A 23119-nucleotide genomic window follows, 5' to 3' on the forward strand; every position below is an offset into this window, starting at 1 on the left:
TGTCCTGGAAAACGGGGGCTGGATGCCCACTGAAGGATATGTTGTATGTGCACAACTTCTTTGATTCACAAGTTTTGCAGTTGCAAGATTGTTTTGCTTTCAACTTGTTGTTACTGTATTAGAATTACACAGCCAATACTGAAGTAACCAAGATGGTCAAAAAGCAACGTTGTTAGTTTCCTGTTCTTACTGTAATGGTCACTTAAGGCATTTAGACCACAGGTGTCACATTTAAGGCCCACAGGCCACACCGAGCCGTAGGGAAGGATGATATGGACCATCACAATAACTTGCCTTTTATGGTGAAAAGGATGAAAGTGAAAATAAAAAAACTACCCATAAAACTCCACCTTTTTGACAATGAGTCTGTCTTCAGAGCCCCTAGACCAGGACTCTGAACTAACAGCAAGACTTAAAGTGCATCAATGAAGTTGAAGTAGTACACCTCTACTGCAGAGCTTGGAAGTTATTCTTCTTCTGTCAGCAATATTCCAGACATGATTATTATTATTTTGACTTTTATATTCCAAAGCAATCAGATGCCACTTCATTGTTTACTCTCCTGCACTTCGCTCGCATCGTGGCTACTAATGACCACACTTATCAGAATCCTCATCATTATTCAACCAGATAGACGGATTGATAATAAATAGTTGACAAATGAGCAGAAAGAGGCACAGATAGTAATGTTTTAGGAACTGACATCAATCACTGGTGGCCAACACTCTTCAGAGCAGACATGGAGCCAAATGTCCCCAAGAGTGCGGGAGACGTCTTCTTTCATCATCTTCTCCACCGTTCACAAAATGTTGGCTTTGATTGCACAGAATCCTTCAAATTGCCACAAATGTGTCAGAACTGCGAGCACTAGAATGTTTACTTCCATGTCTGTATTCACTTTGCATTCACATTGGAGTCTGCAACGTGTGTGTGTGTGTGTGTGTGCGTGTGTGTGTGTGTGCGTGTGTGTGTGTGTGTGTGTGTGTGTGTGTGTGTGTGTGTGCGTGCGTGCGTGCGTGCGTGCGTGTGTGTGTGTGTGTGTGTGTGTGTGTGTGTGTGTGTGTGTGTGCGTGTGTGTGTGTGCGTGTGTGCGTGTGTGTGTGTGTGTGTGTGTGTGTGTAATGTTATGGACTACATCAAATACTAGCCTGCAGGTTGTGAACACACTGAACTGCAGACTGGCTCCCCTTGCTAAAGGAACGCCGAAAACCTGGACTGGTACTTCAGTGTAGCAATGTGGGCGATACTGCTGGACCACACTGGATTGATTAATAAGTGCTGACAAAGCATTTCTAATCATAGTGAATAATGACAGCCAGGTTATATTATTTATTTCAACTCATATTCCTGCATATTTATATTGAAGTTTTATGCAATTAAAAAAAAAAATCTGACCAAATTATTAGGGGGGGGGGGCTTAAGAATGTTTCAGGGGGGGTTTAGCCCCCCCTAAAATGGGCAACTGATTGATGCAACCTTTTTTTATCCTAGTCTCCTTCCTTCTGATAGGGTGCGGTTTAAGTAGCTTGTTTTAGGAACCCACAAATATTCAGCTGCTTTATCAGTAGCAAAGGGCTGATATTTAATAGCAAAGGGCTAATATTTAATAGCAAAGGGCTAATATTTAATAGCAAAGGGCTGATATTTAATAGCAAAGGGCTGATATTTAATAGCAAAGGGCTAATATTTAATAGCAAAGGGCTAATATTTAATAGCAAAGGGCTGATATTTAATAGCAAAGGGCTGATATTTAATAGCAAAGGGCTGATATTTAATAGCAAAGGGCTGATATTTAATAGCAAAGGGCTGATATTTAATAGCAAAGGGCTGATATTTAATAGCAAAGGGCTGATATTTAATAGCAAAGGGCTGATATTTAATAGCAAAGGCATGTTCTGACAGTTTTACAAAGAAGTTGACATGTGATGTCAAAAGGTGTTTGAGTGTGACTTGCTTGTCATTTGTCTAAAAGTGCATGTTATGTCTTTTCCTTCTGAAATGAAATGAATGCTACATTGACAAGTCTTGTGTGAGCCTGAGCTGATTTCTACCACTCTTTACTCCTGCATGCTAACATTTCATTGCACTCACTCGCTAACCCTCTTTGAAAGTGACTCTGTTGCCCTCTGACTTGTTTTCTGTCGCCCACAGTCAAGGGAATTCAGACACTGACTCTGAGGTGGAGGGTTGTGTGGATGAGGTGAAACTCTGGTTGTCCAAAAGTAAAGGATCTACCAAGAACTTTTCAGATGACGGCAGCCTGAAGAGCTCTAGGTTGGTGTAAAGAAAGCATGTGGTCGTACAACAGCAGCTACTGAACATCTTTTAGAACAGGGGTGTCAAACTCAAATACAGAGTGGGACAAAATGTCAAAGTGAACAAAGCCGCGGGCCAAGGTTCAACAAATGAACCTTTTAATAGGGACCCAAACAAGTTTTGCATTGAATATTGAACAAGCAAGGCTTATATAACTTTATAGTGACATGCAAAATCCAGTTTCAAATAATAATAATAATAATAATTAAAAAATATCAATGGCATATCAAATACAATTTAAATAAAAATGTAATGCCTCTTTTCTATTTGCAGCCTTCTGAGGTAAATATCAACATTAACTTTTTCCACAGGCTAATAAATTAGAAAATAAAGTAATGAATAAACCAACCATTCAGGACTTTAAACTGCTCAGTTTGCAACACACTGATCTAATCTGATGTACCCAAGCCAGATACCTGACATCTTTTCTTGGATGCTAGTTCATTAATGTCGGGGCTCAGGCTTTGAGCTGAGGCAACCTTCATTATCCAACCAAGGTGTTCATCAGTCATTATATCTCGTATTCTACCTGGACCACAGTCTTGGGGGCGTGCCTTAAAGGCACTGCCTTTAACGTCCTCTACGAGCTATCGTCACGTCTGCTTTTCATCCATTCTAACAACGTGCCCGCCCAGTCACAAGATATGCGGCTTCTGCACGCACACACACGTGAATGCAATGCATACTTGACCAACAGCGATACAGGTTACACTGAGGGTGCCTGTATAAATAACTTTAACACTGTTAGAAATATACGCCACACTGTGAATCCACACCAAACAAGAATGACAAACACATTTCGGGAGAACATCCGCACAGTAACACAACATAAACACAACAAAACATATACCCAGAATCCCATGCAGCCCTAACTCTTCTGGGCTGCAATATACACCCCCGCTACCACCAAACCTCGCCCCCCCAACCCCGCCCACCTCAACCGATGCACGGAGGGGGCGGGGGGGTGCATATTGCAGCCCGGAATATTATGTGACTGGGCCAGCATTTGTTGGACTGGGTGAAAAGCGGACGTGACGATTTTCGGGAGGGGCACTGAAATTTGAGAGTCCCCCGGGAGGGTTGGCAAGTATGAGAGCTAGCGGTGAATGCGGTGTTACCGCGCCATTGCCACTGAATATAATCGGCGGGCCAGCTTTAGTGTTAATTTGATATCGCCTCAAGGGCCAAGTAAAATTACACAAGGCCAGAGTTTGACACCCATGTTCTAGACTGTCATTAAGCACAGGAGGTCTTCGGTTACAACACACTCCTGTCAATTCAATGAAAAGGTCGTTTTGAGCAAATGAGCTTGGTTTATAAACGCAAGGATTTCTTGAAAAGGCGTCAAAATCCATACAGCAGCTACACATTCTGTAACTCTGCTTTATTTGGGACTATTCTGAAGAAAAAGTAGGATAAAAGTTCCTCCTAGGACATGTTCAACTGTTAAAGGATAAAGATGATGAGAAAGTATTTACAGTAGCACCTATAAAATCCACAGAGATAACTCAGCTTTATTGCACTTTCTTAAGTTTGTGTGTGCCTTCCTTGCAACGTCTCTTCTAATGGACGTTGCCTGCCTGGCTATGATTGTCATGTCCCGCCAGCTTTCATCAAACATGATGGACGACTAATCCTTCATTCTAATCTACTTTGCTTTCCTTCCTGCTGGAAATGTGTCAGAGTGATCGCTGAAGGGTCTAAACTACTTCACTGCACGCAGTCATGTTCCAAAACTGCACTGTGTGTGTGTGTGTGTGTGTGTGTGTGTGTGTGTGTGTGTGTGTGTGTGTGTGTGTGTGTGTGTGTGTGTGTGTGTGTGTGTGTGTGTGTGTGTGTGTGTGTGTGTGTGTGTGTGTGTGTGTGTGTGTGTGTGCGTGCATGTGTGCGTGCATGTGTGTGTTGATGCAAAGTGCTGGCAGAAAAAAGAGTCACCACATAAGTGTATGTTGAAATGTACTTGCTCTCTTAATCTCCTGTGAAGTAAGTGTCATTATTTGTGTTACTTATTATTTTTAATAGGCTTAGCTGGTGGAAGCCAAATAATATACAGTGGTGGTCAAAAGTCTACATAGACTTGTAAAGAACATCATGTCATGGCTGTCTTGACTTTACAACTCTTATGTTTTTGTGATGTAGTGATTGGAGCACATACTTGTTGCTCACAAAAAACATTCATGAAGTTTGCTTCTTTGATGAATTTATTATGGCTCTACTGAAAATGTGAGGGTGAAAAGTATACATACAGCAATGTTAATATTTGCTTACATGTCCCTTGGCAAGTTGACCTGCAATAAGGCGCTTTTGGTAGCCATCCACAAGCTTCTGCTTGACCACTTGACCACTAAATTGCTGCAGTTCAGATAAATGTGTTGCTTTTCTGACATGGACTTGTTTTTTCAGCATTGTCCACACCTTTAAGTCAGGACTTTGGGAAGGCCATTCTAAAACCTTCATTCTAGCCTGATTTAGCCATTCCTTTACCACTTTTGAGGTGTGTTTGGGGTCATTGTCCTGTTGGAACACCCAACTGCGCCCAAGACCCAACCTCCGGGCTGATGATTTTAGCTTGTCCTGAAGAATTTGGAGCTAATCCTCCTTTTTCATTGTCCCATTTAAAGCAGCAGTTCCATTGGCAGCAAAACAGGCCCAGAGCATAATACTACCACCACCATGCTTGACGGTAGGCATGGTGTTCCTGAGATTAAAGGCCTCACCTTTTCTCCTCCAAACATATTGCTGGGTATTGTGGCCAAACAGCTCAATTTTTGTTTCATCTGACCACAGAACTTTCCTCCAGAAGGTCTTATCTTTGTCCATGTGATGTCAGATGAAACAAAAATGGACTGTTTGGTCACAGTACCCAGCAATATGTTTGGAGGAGAAAAGGTGAGGCCTTTAATCCCAGGAACACCATACCTATAGTCAAGCATGGTGTTCCTGGGATTAAATGCCTCACCTTTTCTTCTAACCCTAGCCTTCATAACCAATTTACAATGGGAGACAGGTCTGGACTACTGGCAGGCCAGTCTAGTACCCGCACTCTTTTACTATGAAGCCACGCTGTTGTAACACGTGCAGAATGTTGCATGTCTGGCCTGAAGGTTGGGTTCCTAATCAAGTGGCCCTGGTTAAAAAAAATGCGTTGCCATGGTTACACAGGATGTTCCAAAATAGAAATAGCCCGCTTCGCCATCAAGACCTGCTGAATTGCTGCAGTGTAATATTGCTGAAATATAAATAATGCTTATGTCTTTCTGTCCAGTGTCAAGCTGTACTTGCTGACCTCCATAATTGCCTAACAAAATGCTTCAGTGCGTCCACACTAATTGACTCATTTTGAATGTTACTGTACCAAGATCATCCTTTGTCATCTCATTTGGTTCATTACTTATCCACACTCTCATTTTCCTCCCAATGCCTTTTGTTCCAATGGATGATGTCTCCTCCTAGATTTGCTTCAAACTTAGAAGCAAAAGAAGACAAAGTGTGTTCAGTGTCCAATCAATGGAAAAAGGCAAACAAAGATGTAAAGACAACCCGGCCAGTTTCCTCACCTACAGAAAACACTCCCACCTGGATTCTAAAGGGGATGCCTTCTTCGGTGTCGTGAAAGTGAACGCAGAGCCCGAGGATACACCGTCTTTCCAAAAGTGTAAACCCCAAAACACAGAAATTCAGGATGATACCTCAATCAATCATTTAATCAAACAATGTTTATTTACCTCCTCAATGAGATTTGGGAGAAAATCCTCTGCAGCTGATGAGAGACAATTGGTTACACTCAACTCAGAAGGTAGGAAAGGCAAGGAAAGCCATTGGGAGGACTTTGACTGACAAGCAACCATTTCATTCAGTCTGGAGTTGAGCCCAGAAGGTCTACTTTAGGCTTGTATGTAGAAAACTCCCTTGGACATCGTCAAAGCACAATGTTCTTTATGAGCCCTAGTTGTCAAAAAGTGTGTGGGGGTCAAAGTCCCGGTAGTGTAAGCCAAGATATGTTGCTAGCGCGTAGATGCCCTCTGATCTTGACATGGATGATAGCACAACTACTGACAGACATTCAGCCACTGGCCAAAGTATTTCCATGGAAGCAGATAACCATCTCACTGAAGACCTGGATATCAAACCCGTCAGTCATCGGAAATACCTCCAACCAGACCTGGAGAAAGCTATCAATGAAGTGTTCAGTATTACACCAATTAGCGCAGAAGCTGAGTGGACTCTGACGGGGAGGAGGTCAAATTCAGGGGAAATGCAGACAAAAGTGAGAATATCCAACATCCTGTAGAAACACCAACTGCTAGTATTCTTGGACGCTCTGAGCTGCATAGGACCTGCAGTACCAGCAGCTGTAGTAGTCACAGCAGCAAGCTCTGAGCTGCATAGGACCTGCAGTACCAGCAGCTGTAGTAGTCACAGCAGCAAGCTCTGAGCTGCATAGGACCTGCAGTACCAGCAGCTGTAGTAGTCACAGCAGCAAGCTCTGAGCTGCATAGGACCTGCAGTACCAGCAGCTGTAGTAGTCATTGCAGCAAGCTCTGAGCTGCATAGGACCTGCAGTACCAGCAGCTGTAGTAGTCACAGCAGCAAGCTCTGAGCTGCATAGGACCTGCAGTACCAGCAGCTGTAGTAGTCATTGCAGCAAGCTCTGAGCTGCATAGGACCTGCAGTACCAGCAGCTGTAGTAGTCACAGCAGCAAGCTCTGAGCTGCATAGGACCTGCAGTACCAGCAGCTGTAGTAGTCATTGCAGCAAGCTCTGAGCTGCATAGGACCTGCAGTACCAGCAGCTGTAGTAGTCACAGCAGCAAGGGCAGAGGCAAGAAAATGAGGACAAATCCAAATTCCCAGTCTGAGAGTTTAAGTGATGACCTTGCTCAGTGGCGTAGCTCTAAGAGGTCGAAAAAGTCTAAAAAGAGGCAGAAATCTTCATCATCAGATTTTGAAACAGAACCAAGCTCTGGTGCCTCCATCATTTCCTACGTGTGACCGGATCTTCCTTTTTTAAAAGGTGCTTAACTCAGTAGAAGAGGAAGACCATGTGCCTCAGAGAGAGAGGGACACGGAGGAGAAGAAGACCGTTGATGATGAAGTACTTGTATCATGCAGATGATGAAGTACTTGTATCGTGCAGATGATGAAGTACTTGTATCGTGCAGATGAAGTACTTGTATCGTGCAGATGATGAAGTACTTGTATCATGCAGATGATGAAGTACTTGTATCATGCAGATGATGAAGTACTTGTATCGTGCAGATGATGAAGTACTTGTATCGTGCAGATGATGAAGTACTTGTATCGTGCAGATGATGAAGTACTTGTATCGTGCAGATGATGAAGTACTTGTATCGTGCAGATGATGAAGTACTTGTATCGTGCAGATGATGAAGTACTTGTATCGTGCAGATGATGAAGTACTTGTATCGTGCAGATGATGAAGTACCTGTAGATGAGTAGATGATGAAGTACTTGTATCGTGCAGATGATGAAGTACCAGTAGATGATGAAGTACTTGTATCGTGCAGATAGCGACCGCAGCGAGCAGTAGGTTCTTGCCTGATATTACCCAACGTAAAGTTTCCGCATGGTGTGATGATAATCCCTAAATACAAATGAGTTTGAATGCATAAGTGAGAAAAGTCAAGTCGTGTTAGTACCATGTCTGCTACCACATTGCATGCCTTTTTGTGTGCCTCTTTTCCTTTCTGATGAAGATGATTTGTGTTGTGTTGACTTCAAGCAGCCCACCTGGCAGAGGACGCTACTTCTTCAGATCTGATGAGGAGGAAGACGATGTGAGCGTGGATCTTCCTACTATCCTGCACTCAGATGGAGGATCCCACTGAAGGACGCCGTGTCAAAACTTATCTAGCGGGTTCTTCATGGAATCATCTTCTGAAAGAAATATGGAGTCACTTGTTGTCTTGCATGCAAAGTTGACTCACTTGTGTCATTCCAGATCTTCTCAGTATTTCTTTACTTTACAACTTTGCTTGCAATCGAATGCTTTTGTTTGCTTTTTGAACCAATGACTGGCTGCTTGGTCTCTTCAACAGAACTGAGCTACAGCATTTGAGATGGAAATGATAGCAGGTTTTTGTTTATTTCTTTTGCATTTATTCACTGTATTAATATGCCAAAAATCTATTTTTGTGTGTGTGTGTGTGTGTGTGTGTGTGTGTGTGTGTGTGTGTGTGTGTGTGTGCGCACTGTTCTGCCAATGAATACTGAATACTGGCAAATGATTTTTCTTCCTCAGACTTGAATGGGACAAGTGCTTTTTGATTCCAGGGGGCTTTTTCTTTCTTCACCTGCATTCCTGCTGCACTCTGAAGACTCATCTCCAATGTTTGCATCACTTTTAAGAGTGAAGGGAAAGACATCATGAACATCTCTACCTGCACTGAAGGCAACGATCATTGTATTCCCTTTCTATTTGTTTGTTGGTGTCGCCACTGAACAAAGAAATATATCAGACTACTTGGAAAGCATTCTTTCTATTCCAGTCCCTCCAGGTTGATTGCACCACTTCACACATTCAACTCATCCCTGAGAACATGCTCAGAGATTGCTGTTGCAATTTAGTCCAACGCGGGCAATTTGCATGCACATTTTGGCCAATCAGATTTGTCTCTGAGCAGCGTTCAAATGTGCGCATCATCAAAACTTGTTTGTTTGTGTCAAATAAGAGCAACATGTCACATGATATCTACTCTTTATTGTTGAAATGTCATCATTGTCGTCCTCTCAGGTAGATCACACCTACTTCTGCTTCCTGCCTGCAGCGCTTCTGGGTGATGTCGTGTTCAAACTAGCGATACCACATTTTTATGTTCTAATATCATTTCTAAAAATCTAAATATCAATTCTTTTGATACTTTGGTGACATCAGATAATGTGTAACCAGAACAGGAACTCAGTGTAAAGTCATGAAATCATTGACATCTTGTCTAAAGAAAAAGTGATTGGTGGAAGAAAAAACAAAATACACAGCAGGGTTGTGTGGTGTACTAGTACTAATAAAGTACTAATCAGTTCAAAATGATACTATACTGCTTTTGAAAAATACCTCTACTTTTTTTTTTCTAGCCGAATGATGCCGCGTGGCAATGACGTGCAGAGCCGAGGATGATAATTGATGACTCTCACTATTATGTTAGATCCACTATGGACTGGACTCTCACACTATTATGTTAGATCCACTATGGACTGGACTCTCACTATTATGTTAGATCCACTATGGACTGGACTCTCACTATTATGTTAGATCCACTATGGACTGGACTCTCACTATTATGTTAGATCCACTATGGACTGGACTCTCACACTATTATGTTAGATCCACTATGGACTGGACTCTCACTATTATGTTAGATCCACTATGGACTGGACTCTCACTATTATGTTAGATCCACTATGGACTGGACTCTCACTATTATGTTGGATCCACTATGGACTGGACTCTCACACTATTATGTTAGATCCACTATGGACTGGACTCTCACTATTATGTTAGATCCACTATGGACTGGACTCTCACACTATTATGTTAGATCCACTATGGACTGGACTCTCACTATTATGTTAGATCCACTATGGACTGGACTCTCACTATTATGTTAGATCCACTATGGACTGGACTCCCACACTATTATGTTAGATCCACTATGGACTGGACTCTCACTATTACGTTGGATCCACTATGGACTGGACTCTCACACTATTATGTTAGATCCACTATGGACTGGACTCTCACACTATTATGTTAGATCCACTATGGACTGGACTCTCACTATTATGTTGGATCCATTATGGACTGGACTCTCACACTATTATGTTAGATCCAGTATGGACTGGACTCTCACACTATTATGTTAGATCCACTATGGACTGGACTCTCACACTATTATGTTAGATCCACTATGGACTGGACTCTCACTATTATGTTAGATCCACTATGGACTGGACTCTCACAATATTATGTCAGACCCACTCGACATCCATTGCTTTCGGTCTTCTCTAGAGGGGGGGGTTACCCACATATGCGGTCCTCTCCAAGGTTTCTCATAGTCATTCACATCGATGTCCCACTGGGGTGAGTTTTTCCTTGCCCTGATGTGGGATCTGAGCCCAGGATGTGGTTGTGGCTTGTGCAGCCCTTTGAGACACTTGTGATTTTGGGCTATATAAATAAACTGTGATTGATTGATGATGTGGAGTGTGTCAGCACGCCCACACAGCTGCGCATGCAAGCACAAACAGCATGGAGAGGAATTAAGGTGACACTTTAAACATGGAAGCTCCCCTTTAAAACATGCCTCGCCTGCTAAAATGTTACAATCTTTGCTGCAAACTGAGGTGAACATCCATCCATCCATCCATCATGTACATGACAATCATCCAGGAGTTGAAAGATGCACATACTTGTTGCCAATTATTAGCGTGGTCAAAGTCAAGTTTATGACAATAATCTCACCTCCGTCAGAAGTCAAGTTTTTAAATCATTCCTAATCCAGCTGTCATTCAATTATACGTAGCAATTGCAAACTGTTTGACAATTGAAATGTGTACTTTTATGGAAGACTAGTTGGAGACACCACATACATGGTTAAGTTAAGTTAAGTTAAGTTAAAGTCCCAACAATAGTCACACACACACACACACACACACACACACACACACACACACACACACACACACCAAGTGTGGTGAATGTATCCTGTGCTTTATAATATGAAGAAGAGAACACACTCAGTGCAGAAGAACGTCATCATTTATTTTGCCCTGTCATTTTATATTGTTTATAGATATCATATTTGCACAAAGTATCAGATCAGTATCACTGATACCAGCCTCAATTTTACTATGTATCGGATCAGAAAGAAAATCCGTGGTATCACACTTTTCTACTAGCAACACATCAATTCCTAATTGACATATTTACTCCAAACTTGTATTTGAAGACAGATGTGATGTCCAAAGGTGACATAGTGTTTACATGACAGATGTGATTACAATTTACTCATTCACCAACTAAAAGTACCACTAGATTGTTCTCAACAGTCCACAAATGGTGTGAAAGTGCTCAGGAGCATGAAGCATGTTAGTTTGCAACAACCACAAACTAATCCTGGAGGTCATCGTTGCACTGAAAGTCATTTACACACCCAGGATATTGATCACACCGCACCAACAAGTCCCAGGTCATCAAACCATATTCCTCTCACTTTAGGTTCCACCAAAACAAGTCAAATTTGTGGAACACATCATGTAACACACATTAGAACACACCATGTAACACACATTAGAACACACCATGTAACACACCGTGGAACACACCATGTAACACACATTAGAACACACCGTGTAACACACATTAGAACACACCATGTAACACACATTAGAACACACCATGTAACACACATTAGAACACACCATGTAACACACATTGGAACACACCATGTAACACACATTAGAACACACCATGTAACACACCGTGGAACACACCATGTAACACACATTAGAACACACCATGTAACACACCGTGGAACACACCATGTAACACACATTAGAACACACCATGTAACACACATTAGAACACACCATGTAACACACCGTGGAACACACCATGTAACACACATTAGAACACACCATGTAACACACATTAGAACACACCATGTAACACACCGTGGAACACACATTGGAACACACCATGTAACAAACATTGGAACACATCATGTAACACACCGTGGAACACACCATGTAACACGTTGGAACCAGTGACGTGCGGTGAGGTTGATGGTTGGTGAGGCACTGACTTCATCACAGTCAAATTTACAAACATATGAACCCTAAAGAGTATCTTATTCACCATTTGATTGGCAGCAGTTAACGGGTTATGTTTAAAAGCTCATACCAGCATTCTTCCCTGCTTGCCACTCAGCATCAAGGCTTGGAATTGGGGGTTAAATCACCAAAAATGATTCCCGGGCGCGGCGCCGCTGCTGCCCACTGCTCCCCTCACCTCCCAGGGGGTGATCAAGGGGATGGGTCAAATGCAGAGGACACATTTCACCACACCTAGTGTGTGTGTGACAATCATTGCTACTTTAACTTAACTTTAACTTTACACATACAAACTGTAGCACACAAAAAAGCACATTAAATAGAAACAACTTTATTATGGTCTTACCTTTACTTATAAATGAAGTCCATGTGTGATGTGACACAAGCAGGGGATTTTGTTTTTGAAGTTTCGTTGCCATGCATGTTTTAGAGTGTTTTTGTTGTTGTGGATTTTGTTGCATGTTTTTATTGCTGTGGAATTTGATTGTAATTTTAGTTGCATGTTTTTACACTTTGTGGACTTTGATTGTATTTTTAATTGCATGTTTTTATTCTTTGTGGACTTTGCTGGCATTTTAAGACGTTGCCCCTTTTAGCTTGTTGCCCCTGACAACCAAAGTGCCCAATCGGACTGCACCTGAGAACAGCCGCACCTGTGGACCATGAAGGCACCTGTGGACCATGAAGGCACCTGTGGAGCATGAAGGCACCTGTGGACCATGAAGGCTGCACACATTTAAAAGGGAAGAGCGTCAGAGAGAAGAGAGGGAAGAGGAAGAGGAAGGAAGAGCGTCAGAGAGAAGAGAGGGAAGAGGAAGAGGAAGGAAGAGCGACGGAGGGAAGCGGAAACGACCGGGTGGTCGCCCGCAGGCCGGGAGGGAATCCAGGACTACACAGCAGACCCAGGCAAGCTACCGGAGTGAACCCCAAGAAGCCCACAACACGCAGGGGCAGAGGAAACTCTGCCTCCGAAGTAAGTGTCGTGGAATGTGGATCTGTGAGGGTGATCAAACTGACTTTGGCCTTTGGCTGTGGGCTTGCGGGCTCCTGCGTTGTACGCTGGCTGTGTGGTCCTGTGGACAGGAGTGATCGGGACCCAGAGACCTGCGGTGACTCCCGGGAGCGACCAAGAAGCGGAACGAGACGGGACGGGTACGTGGGCGTACCCAATACCTCGACGCAGAACTACTGCACGCCTTGCGTGTAAGTGTGACATCAGCCCGAAGAGCGTCTCCGTACTTTTAAATGATTTTATCCCTGTGGCCTGCCTCCGATTTTAATTGTGTGCAGGAGGACACCGTGGAAGTGGGCGGAGCCAGGACGCTGACCCACTACGCCTGTCGCGGCTGTACCCTCACCATAATATTGTTTACCAATAGTGTTATTAACTTGACTGCTTTTAATTTGTATTGTAATAAATTGTAAATCAGCATCATTATATTTCCTTATTTTGGGACTGTTGTTCTCACTGCATTGGCTTCTTAATATTTATATTCGTTTTTATCAAAATGTTATTAGATTTTAAATTTCCACCACTCAGGTCCATCACACATGCGCCGCTCCTTCTGAACAAAAGCATCAATAACTTGTTTATAGAGGTCTTCCTTATCTTTCTTCAGTTTTAAAAGTCTCTCTTGTCTCGATGAAGATCTTCCTTGTAAGTATTACCTCCTGCTTCCATTGAAAGTCCAGTTTATAAAAGTGTTGTGCCCTCACTATGTGTGTTGAGGTTATGCAGCTTGGCAGACAGCTAACAAACAATCCAGGACGTTCTAAGAAAGTTCCAAAGCAGAAGAATCCATTTAGGCTCTTTATTGTTGTTGATCTTGCTTTGTCTTGCACTGGACTTTGATTTATTTTTTCTTTTTGTAAAAGTGAAATGCACACAATGACAATGTATAAGTTATATGATCCAATCAACACACTGAAATGCAATACACAATATGTCAACATCAGCTGCACACAAATACACAACACACTAACACTGCTGAGTGTTGGAACTATTTCTATGACCGCCAGCCATTTGAAGTCTTCAAACATCCATTAAATTAGTGCACAAAAATGTTTTTTCACTACACATCTTACTATCAAATGTAGCCACTTTCCACCTTCATATTGAGCCACATAAACAAGTTCAACACTTTACTTACACACTTATCTTTTCCAAGGCTTGTAAGAGCTAACACAACTTGTCTACTTCTTATTGTCTCATCAACTGAACTAACATCGTAAACCGGAAGTGCCCAACCTGATGACGCGCAGCATTTTCCCATGGCCACAAGGTGTCAGTAATAGTCCACAATCAAACGGGCATAACAAAATCTGTTTTATTTGAGATATGTAATCCTCCATGTTAAAAGTCCAGGCGAGAGGAAAAAATAAACGATCTCTGTTGCTGCTTGTTGTCACTTCTTCTGCAGCCGAGTAGTCGCATGAATGATCTCTGGGATCACTAGCGCCCTCTACCACCAGGAGGCGGGATTACTGCGAGCCTCAGCCAGTGCGTCTTCGCAGCCGTTTTATGATTGCTCAGCACAAGAAATACGTTACACACATACAGTTGTTGACAAAATACACTGTACATTATATACCTCAGCTAACTAAACTATGGAAATGTATAATATAATTCATATAGCAATACAGTCTCACTGCACAGCAGACCAGCAGTTAGCCCAGTCATTGCGCAATCCATGTTGAGGCACAACTGGCTGCTGCCTCATTAATCTCTTCTCAGTATTTGAACGGCAAATGTGAAAATTCAGCGATTTTGAATAAAAATAATCTAAAACTGGTGAAGTTAAATGGAAAATAACTTTATAGTGTAATCACTGGATACATATAACAATGTAATTAATTTTTTTTTCTTTTTACGTTTTTTTCTTTCCATGATGGCAGGTGAGGCGGGCGGTACCTTGGAACACACCATGTAACACACGATGGAACACACCATGTAACACCCGATGGAACACACAATGGAACACACCATGTAACACACGATGGAACACACCATGTAACACCCGATGGAACACACAATGGAACACACCATGTAACACACGATGGAACACACAATGGAACACACCATGTAATACACGATGGAACACACAATGGAACACACCATGGAACACACCGTGGAACACACAATGTAACACACCATGTAACACACGATGGAACACACAATGGAACACACCATGTAACACACGATGGAACACACAATGGAACACACCATGTAACACACGATGGAACACACAATGGAACACACCATGGAACACACCGTGGAACACACAATGTAACACACCATGTAACACACGATGGAACACACAATGGAACACACCATGTAACACATGATGGAACACACCATGTAACACACGATGGAACACACAATGGAACACACCATGTAACACACGATGGAACACACAATGGAACACACCGTGGAACACACGATGGAACACACAATGGAACACACCATGTAGCACACGATGGAACACACAATGGAACACACCATGTAATACACGATGGAACACACAATGGAACACACCATGTAACACACGATGGAACACACAATGGAACACACCGTGGAACACACGATGGAACACACAATGGAACACACCATGTAGCACACGATGGAACACACAATGGAACACACCATGTAACACACGATGGAACACACCATGTAACACCCGATGGAACACACAATGGAACACACCATGTAACACACGATGGAACACACAATGGAACACACCATGTAATACACGATGGAACACACAATGGAACACACCATGGAACACACCGTGGAACACACAATGTAACACACCATGTAACACACGATGGAACACACAATGGAACACACCATGTAACACACGATGGAACACACAATGGAACACACCATGTAACACACGATGGAACACACAATGGAACACACCATGGAACACACCGTGGAACACACAATGTAACACACCATGTAACACACGATGGAACACACAATGGAACACACCATGTAACACATGATGGAACACACCATGTAACACACGATGGAACACACAATGGAACACACCATGTAACACACGATGGAACACACAATGGAACACACCGTGGAACACACGATGGAACACACAATGGAACACACCATGTAGCACACGATGGAACACACAATGGAACACACCATGTAATACACGATGGAACACACAATGGAACACACCATGGAACACACCATGGAACACACCGTGGAACACACAATGTAACACACCATGTAACACACGATGGAACACACAATGGAACACACCATGTAACACACGATGGAACACACAATGGAACACACCATGGAACACACCGTGGAACACACAATGTAACACACCATGTAACACATGATGGAACACACCATGTAACACACGATGGAACACACAATGGAACACACCATGTAACACACGATGGAACACACAATGGAACACACCGTGGAACACACAATGGAACACACAGTGTAACACACCGTGTAACACACCGTGTAAGACATCGCGTAACACACCATGGAACACACCATGTAACACACCTTGGAACACACCATGTAACACACCTTGGAACACACCATGTAACACACGATGGAACACACCGTGGAACACACAATGGAATACACAGTGTAACACACCGTGTAACACATCGCGTAACACACCATGGAACACACAATGTTACACACCATGTAACACACAATGGAACACATCATGTAACACACAATGTAACACACTGCTGCTGCTCCTACTTTATTATGCATACTTTTTATTTAATACTGTTTACTTGTGGGATAACTGCTGCAGCTCCTACTTTATTATGCATACTTTTTATTTAATACTATGTTTCCTTGAGGGATAACTGCTGCAGCTCCTACTTTATTATGCATACTTTTTGATGCATGTGAATATACCATGATGTTGTCTAATTACATGTTCTCAATCCATTGCTGCTAACTATCTACATTTCTATTCTTCAATCATTGCATGTTTACCTTTGGGTTATGTTACCTCCACGCTGGTATTGCAAGTAATGTTTTTGAAGCAGATTGGTAAATGATGCATCCATAATCAATAACAGATGGAATTAAAGTAATATACATTGCTTTCAATATCAGCCCCCCAATCTTTACCCCTCAAAGCCCTCATTATCTTTAACACCTTTTTACTTTTCTCCACTATTTTGCTGATGTGGGTTGACCAGTTCATATATTTATACAACCATATTCCCAAATATTTAAATACTTGTACCTCTTTTATATTTTCTCCATAGAGTTGAATTTGGAGCTTGTTTTGAACTTTCCTCTTTGTAAAATTCATGACTTTAGTCTTTCCAACAGAGAATCTTAAACCCCCAAGCTGTTCCCTATTCTTATTTACTGCTTTTTCAATCTTCTTTTCTGTGTGATGAGTATTTCCAGCTCTCTTCCACATCACAAACAGTGGTGGAAGTCCTTCATAGAAAAGGTTCCGTTTTCTTCTTTTTTTTTCTCCCTTCTTCACCTTAATGTTGCATTGCCGCCATCTTCTGCTCCGGAGTGTGGATGGTCACTAGTGCACAATCAAAATCCCCATTTAGCAAAAAGTTGAAGTAACAAAATGAAAGAGTTACAATGCAAGCCCTGCTCTATTTTATAACCCAGCTCTTTATAACCCGCAGTATCCCTTAAATCCAATAACATAACCCTGTGCTCTTCAAAAACTCTAATAGTGCCCTCCTCCTCATATTTAACACCCAGCCATTGTTCATTCATGAATACCTACTCCATATCTGTTAGTTGCCTTTTCAACACACCTCTCATATTTACTTCATCTAAAGCAGGGGTGTCAAACGTACGGCCCGAGGGCCGGATCAGGTTTTATCTGGCCCGCGGGATGAGTTTGCTAAGTATAAAAATGAACCTGACATTTTTGAATGAAATAAACTGCTGTTCTAAATGTGTCCACTGGATGTCGCAATAGCAATTCTTAGTATCTTTGTAGATGATGCTACATATGTACAAAATAAACCACATGATGTTAGGAAATGATCAAACCACATAAATAACATATCATTTGATTTTTGTAGTTCTTTGTTAAGGTTTAAGAAAACCTTGAAAGGTGAAATAATAGAAAATTATAAAATATAGTAACAATTACTTTCATCCCATTGATTTTTTTTTTTAACGTTGATGTTCTAGGCAATAGCTAGGGTCTCCCAAGACAAACTGGTCCTAGTTGAGGGATCTGATCCCTCAACTAGAGCAGCTCGAAGACCTCTATGAAGAACACAAATAAAGGACCCAGATTTCCCTTGCCCGGACGCGGGTCACCGGGGCCCCCCTCTGGAGCAAGGCCCGGAGGTGGGGCACGATGGCAAGCGCCTGGTGGCCGGGCCTGTCCCCAAGGGGCCCGGCCGGGCACAGCCCGAAGAGGAAACGTGGGTCCCTCCTCCAATGGGCTCACCACCAATAGCAGGGGCCATAGAGGTCGGGTGCAGTGTGAGCTGGGCGGAAGCCGAAGGCAGGGCACTTGGCGGTCCGATCCTCGGCTAAATAAGCTAGCTCTTGGGACGTTGAACGTCACCTCGCTGGGGGGGAAGGAGCCTGAGCTAGTGCGCGAAGTGGAGAAGTTCCGGCTAGATATAGTCAGACTCACTTCGACGCACAACAAGGGCTCTGGAACCAGTTCTCTCGAGAGGGGCTGGACTCTCTTCCACTCTGGCGTTGCCAGCAGTGAGAGGCGACGGGCTGGGGTGGAAATTCTTTACCCCCCGTTGGAGTTCAACCCAGTGGACGAGAGGGTAGCTTCCCTCCGCCTTCGGGTGGGGGGACGGGTCCTGACTGTGGTTTGTGCTTACGCGCCAAACGGCAGCTCAGAGTACCCACCGTTTTTGGATTCACTTGAGGGAGTACTTGAGAGTGCTCCCCCGGGTGATTCCCTCATTCTATTGGGGGACTTCAACGCTCATGTTGGCAACGACAGTGAAACGTGGAGAGGCGTGATTGGGAAGAATGGCCGCCCGGATCTGAACCCGAGTGGTGTTTTGTTATTGGACTTTTGTGCTCGTCACAGATTGTCCGTAACAAACAGCATGTTCAAACATAAGGGTGTCCATATGTACACTTATATGTAAGTGTGACGTCAGCCCGAAGAGCGTCTCCGTACTTTTAAATGATTTTATCCCTGTGGCCTGCCTCCGATTTTAATTGTGTGCAGGAGGACACCGTGGAAGTGGGCGGAGCCAGGACGCTGACCCACTACGCCTGTCGCGGCTGTACCCTCACCATAATATTGTTCACCAATAGTGTTATTAACTTGACTGCTTTTAATTTGTATTGTAATAAATTGTAAATCAGCATCATTATATTTCCTTATTTTGGGACTGTTGCTCTCACTGCATTGGGTTCTTAATATTTATATTAGTTTTTATCAAAATGTTATTAGATTTTAAATTTCCACCACTTGGGTCCATCACACATGCGCCACTCCTTCTGAACAAAAGCATCAATAACTTGTTTATAGAAGTCTTCCTTAATCTTTCTTCAGTTTTAAAAGTCTCTCTTGTCTCGATGGAGATCTTCCTTGTAAGTATTACCTCCTGCTTCCATTGAAAGTCCAGTTTATAAAAGTGTTGTGCCCTCACTATATGTGTTGAGGTTATGCAGCTTGCCAGACAGCTAACAACCAATCCAGGACCTTCTAATAAAGTTCCAAAGCAGAAGAATCCATTTAGGCTCTTTATTGTTGTTGATCTTGCTTTGTCTTGCACTGGACTTTTATTTATTTTTTCTGACTGTGGTTTGTGCTTACGCGCCAAACGGCAGCTCAGAGTACCCACCGTTTTTGGATTCACTTGAGGGAGTACTTGAGAGTGCTCCCCCGGGTGATTCCCTCATTCTATTGGGGGACTTCAACGCTCATGTTGGCAACGACAGTGAAACGTGGAGAGGCGTGATTGGGAAGAATGGCCGCCCGGATCTGAACCCGAGTGGTGTTTTGTTATTGGACTTTTGTGCTCGTCACAGATTGTCCGTAACAAACACCATGTTCAAACATAAGAGTGTCCATATGTACACTTGGCACCAGGACACCCTAGGCCGCAGTTCCATGATCGACTTTGTAGTTGTGTCATCGGATTTGCAGTCTCATGTTTTGGACACTCGGGTGAAGAGAGGGGCGGAGCTTTCTACCGATCACCACCTGGTGGTGAGTTGGCTGCGATGGTGGAGGAGGATGCCGGACAGACCTGGCAGGCCCAAACGCATTGTGAGGGTTTGCTGGGAACGCCTGGCAGAGTCTCCTGTCAGAGAGAGTTTCAATTCCCACCTCCGGAAGAACTTTGAACATGTCACGAGGGAGGCGCTGGACATTGAGTCCGAGTGGACCATGTTCCACGCCTCTATTGTCGAGGCGGCCGATTGGAGCTGTGGCCGCAAGGTGGTTGGTGCCTGTCGTGGCGGTAATCCTAGAACCCGTTGGTGGACACCAGCGGTGAGGAATGCCGTCAAGCTGAAGAAAGAGTCCTATTGGGCTCTTTTGGCTCATAGGACTCCTGAGGCAGCGGACATGTACCGACAGGCCAAGCGGTGTGCAGCTTCAGCGGTCGCGGAGGCAAAAACTCGGACATGGTAGGAGTTCGGGGAAGCCATGGAAAACGACTTCCGAACGGCTTTGAAGCGATTCTGGACCACCATCCGCCGCCTCAGGAAGGGGAAGCAGTGCAATGTCAACACCGTGTATGGTGGGGATGGTGCTCTGCTGACCTCGACTGCGGATGTTGTGGATCGGTGGAGGGAATACTTCGAAGACCTCCTCAATCCTACTAGCACGTCTTCCTATGAGGAAGCAGTGCCTGGGGAATCTGTGGTGGGCTCTCCTATTTCTGGGGCTGAGGTTGCCGAGGTAGTTAAAAAGCTCCTCGGTGGAAAGGCCCCGGGGGTGGAAGAGATCCGCCTGGAGTTCCTTAAGGATGCTGTGGGGCTGTCTTGGTTGACAAGACTCTGCAACATCGCGCGGACATCGGGGGCGGTACCTCTGGATTGGCAGACCGGGGTGGTGGTTCTTCTCTTTGTGAAGGGAAACCGAAGGGTGTGTTCCTACTATCGTGGGATCACACTCCTCAGCCTTCCCGGTAAGGTCTATTCAGGTGTACTGGAGAGGAGGCAACACCGGATAGTCGAACCTCAGATTCAGGAGGAACAGTGTGGTTTTCGTCCTGGTCGTGGAACTGTGGACCAGCTCTATACTCTCGGCAGGGTGCCTGAGGGTGCATGGGAGTTTGCCCAACCAGTCTACATGTGCTTTGTGGACTTGGAGAAGGCATTCGACCGTGTACCCCGGGAAGTCTTGTGAAGAGTGCTCAGAGAGTATGGGGTATCAGACTGTCTGATTGAGCAGTCCGCTCCCTGTATAATCAGTGCCAGAGCTTGGTCTGCATTGCCGGCAGTAAGTCGGACTCGTTTCCAGTGAGGGTTGGACTCCGCCAAAGCTGCCCTTTGTCACCCATTCTGTTCATAACTTTTATGGACAGAATTTCTAGGCGCAGTCAGGGCGTTAAAGGTATCTGGTTTGGTGGCTGCAGGATTAGGTCTCTGCTATTTGCAGATGATGTGGTCCTGATGGCTTCATCTAGCCAAGATCTTCAGCTCTCACTGGATCGGTTCGCAGCAGAGTGTGAAGCGATTGGGATGAGAATCAGCACCTCCAAGTCCGAGTCCATGGTTCTTGCCCAGAAAAGGGTGGAGTGCCATCTCCGGGTTGGGGAGGAGATCTTGCCCCAAGTGGAGGAATTCAAGTACCTTGGAGTCTTGTTCACGAGTGAGGGAAGAGTGGATCGTGAGATCGACAGGTGGATCGGTGCGGCGTCTTCAGTAATGCGGACGCTGTATCGATCCGTTGTGGTGAAGAAGGAGCTGAGCCAGAAGGCAAAGCTCTCAATTTACCGGTCGATTTACGTTCCCATCCTCACCTATGGTCATGAACTTTTGGTTATGATCGAAAGGACAAGATCACGGGTACAAGCGGCCCAAATGAGTTTTCTTCGCCGGGTGACGAGGCTCTCCCTTAGAGATAGGGTGAGAAGCTCTGTCATCCGGGAGGAGCTCAAATTAAAGCCGCTACTCCTCCACATGGAGAGGAGCCAGATGAGGTGGTTCGGGCATCTGGTCAGGATGCCACCCGAACTTCTCCCTAGGGAGGTGTTTCGGGCACGTCCGACCGGTAGGAGGCCGCGGGGAAGACCCAGGACACGCTGGGAAGACTATGTCTCCCGGCTGGCCTGGGAACGCCTCGGGATCCCCCGGGAGGAGCTGGACGAAGTGGCTGGGGAGAGGGAAGTCTGGGCTTCCCTGCTTAGGCTGCTGCCCCCGCGACCCGACCTCGGATAAGCGGAATAAGATGGATGGATGGATGGATGGATGGGTGCTTGGCAATCTTATTTTCAGTGGAGGTATAGGATAGGCAAATATAAGCTTTGGCTTCAGCCTATTCCTTTTTCGGTCATTCTTTTTATTTTATTTTTGTGTGTAAATGTGTATGATTGTTAAATATGTATAATCTGTACTGTTAAACCGGTCACACAAAATGGTTAATGGTTGATGGTTGATTATATGACCGAAATAAACTTATTTCATTCATTCATTCATAATATTTTTTTATCTTGATAAATTGAAAATGAACAGCAATGAGTTGACTGATGAACATTATCACATCATTCATTCAGAAAGTGTAAATAAGGACAAATAAAGATAGAATACTATTAACCCCAACATGTAAGTATAAAAAACCCCCAACAACATTATGATTTGTACATTTTCAGAGTAGATTTTTCTCCATGTTGACACCTCTGCTCTAGATAGTACAAGACAAGTTCTCCTCCTCCTCACATCCCTGGATGGATGGGACGTGTTAGAACATCAGCTAAAGGTTCCGTCTCGCGGTTTACGATGACCCCTGAACGTTTCACGCAGCTCGGCC

General features: G+C 44.0%; 1 protein-coding gene across 7 annotated transcripts in view; it reads left to right on the forward strand.

Moving 5' to 3' along the window:
* myo18ab (myosin XVIIIA b) overlaps nucleotides 1-23119 on the forward strand; it is a 227897-nt gene that overhangs the window by 196965 nt on the left and 7813 nt on the right. For 4 of the 7 annotated variants that reach the window (XM_061973193.1, XM_061973196.1, XM_061973194.1 and 1 more), the window contains 2 exons: nucleotides 2152-2274; nucleotides 8062-8806. In XM_061973193.1, coding sequence (XP_061829177.1) covers nucleotides 2152-2274; nucleotides 8062-8164 — 226 coding nt within the window. In that variant the 3' untranslated portion in view covers nucleotides 8165-8806. Of the gene's footprint in view, nucleotides 1-2151; nucleotides 2275-8058; nucleotides 8807-23119 lie in introns of those variants that run through there. The other 3 variants (XM_061973197.1, XM_061973198.1, XM_061973199.1) reach the window with 3 other exon arrangements.

Source organism: Nerophis lumbriciformis, linkage group LG17, assembly GCF_033978685.3.
Source record: "Nerophis lumbriciformis linkage group LG17, RoL_Nlum_v2.1, whole genome shotgun sequence".
Classification (NCBI taxonomy): domain Eukaryota; kingdom Metazoa; phylum Chordata; class Actinopteri; order Syngnathiformes; family Syngnathidae; genus Nerophis; species Nerophis lumbriciformis.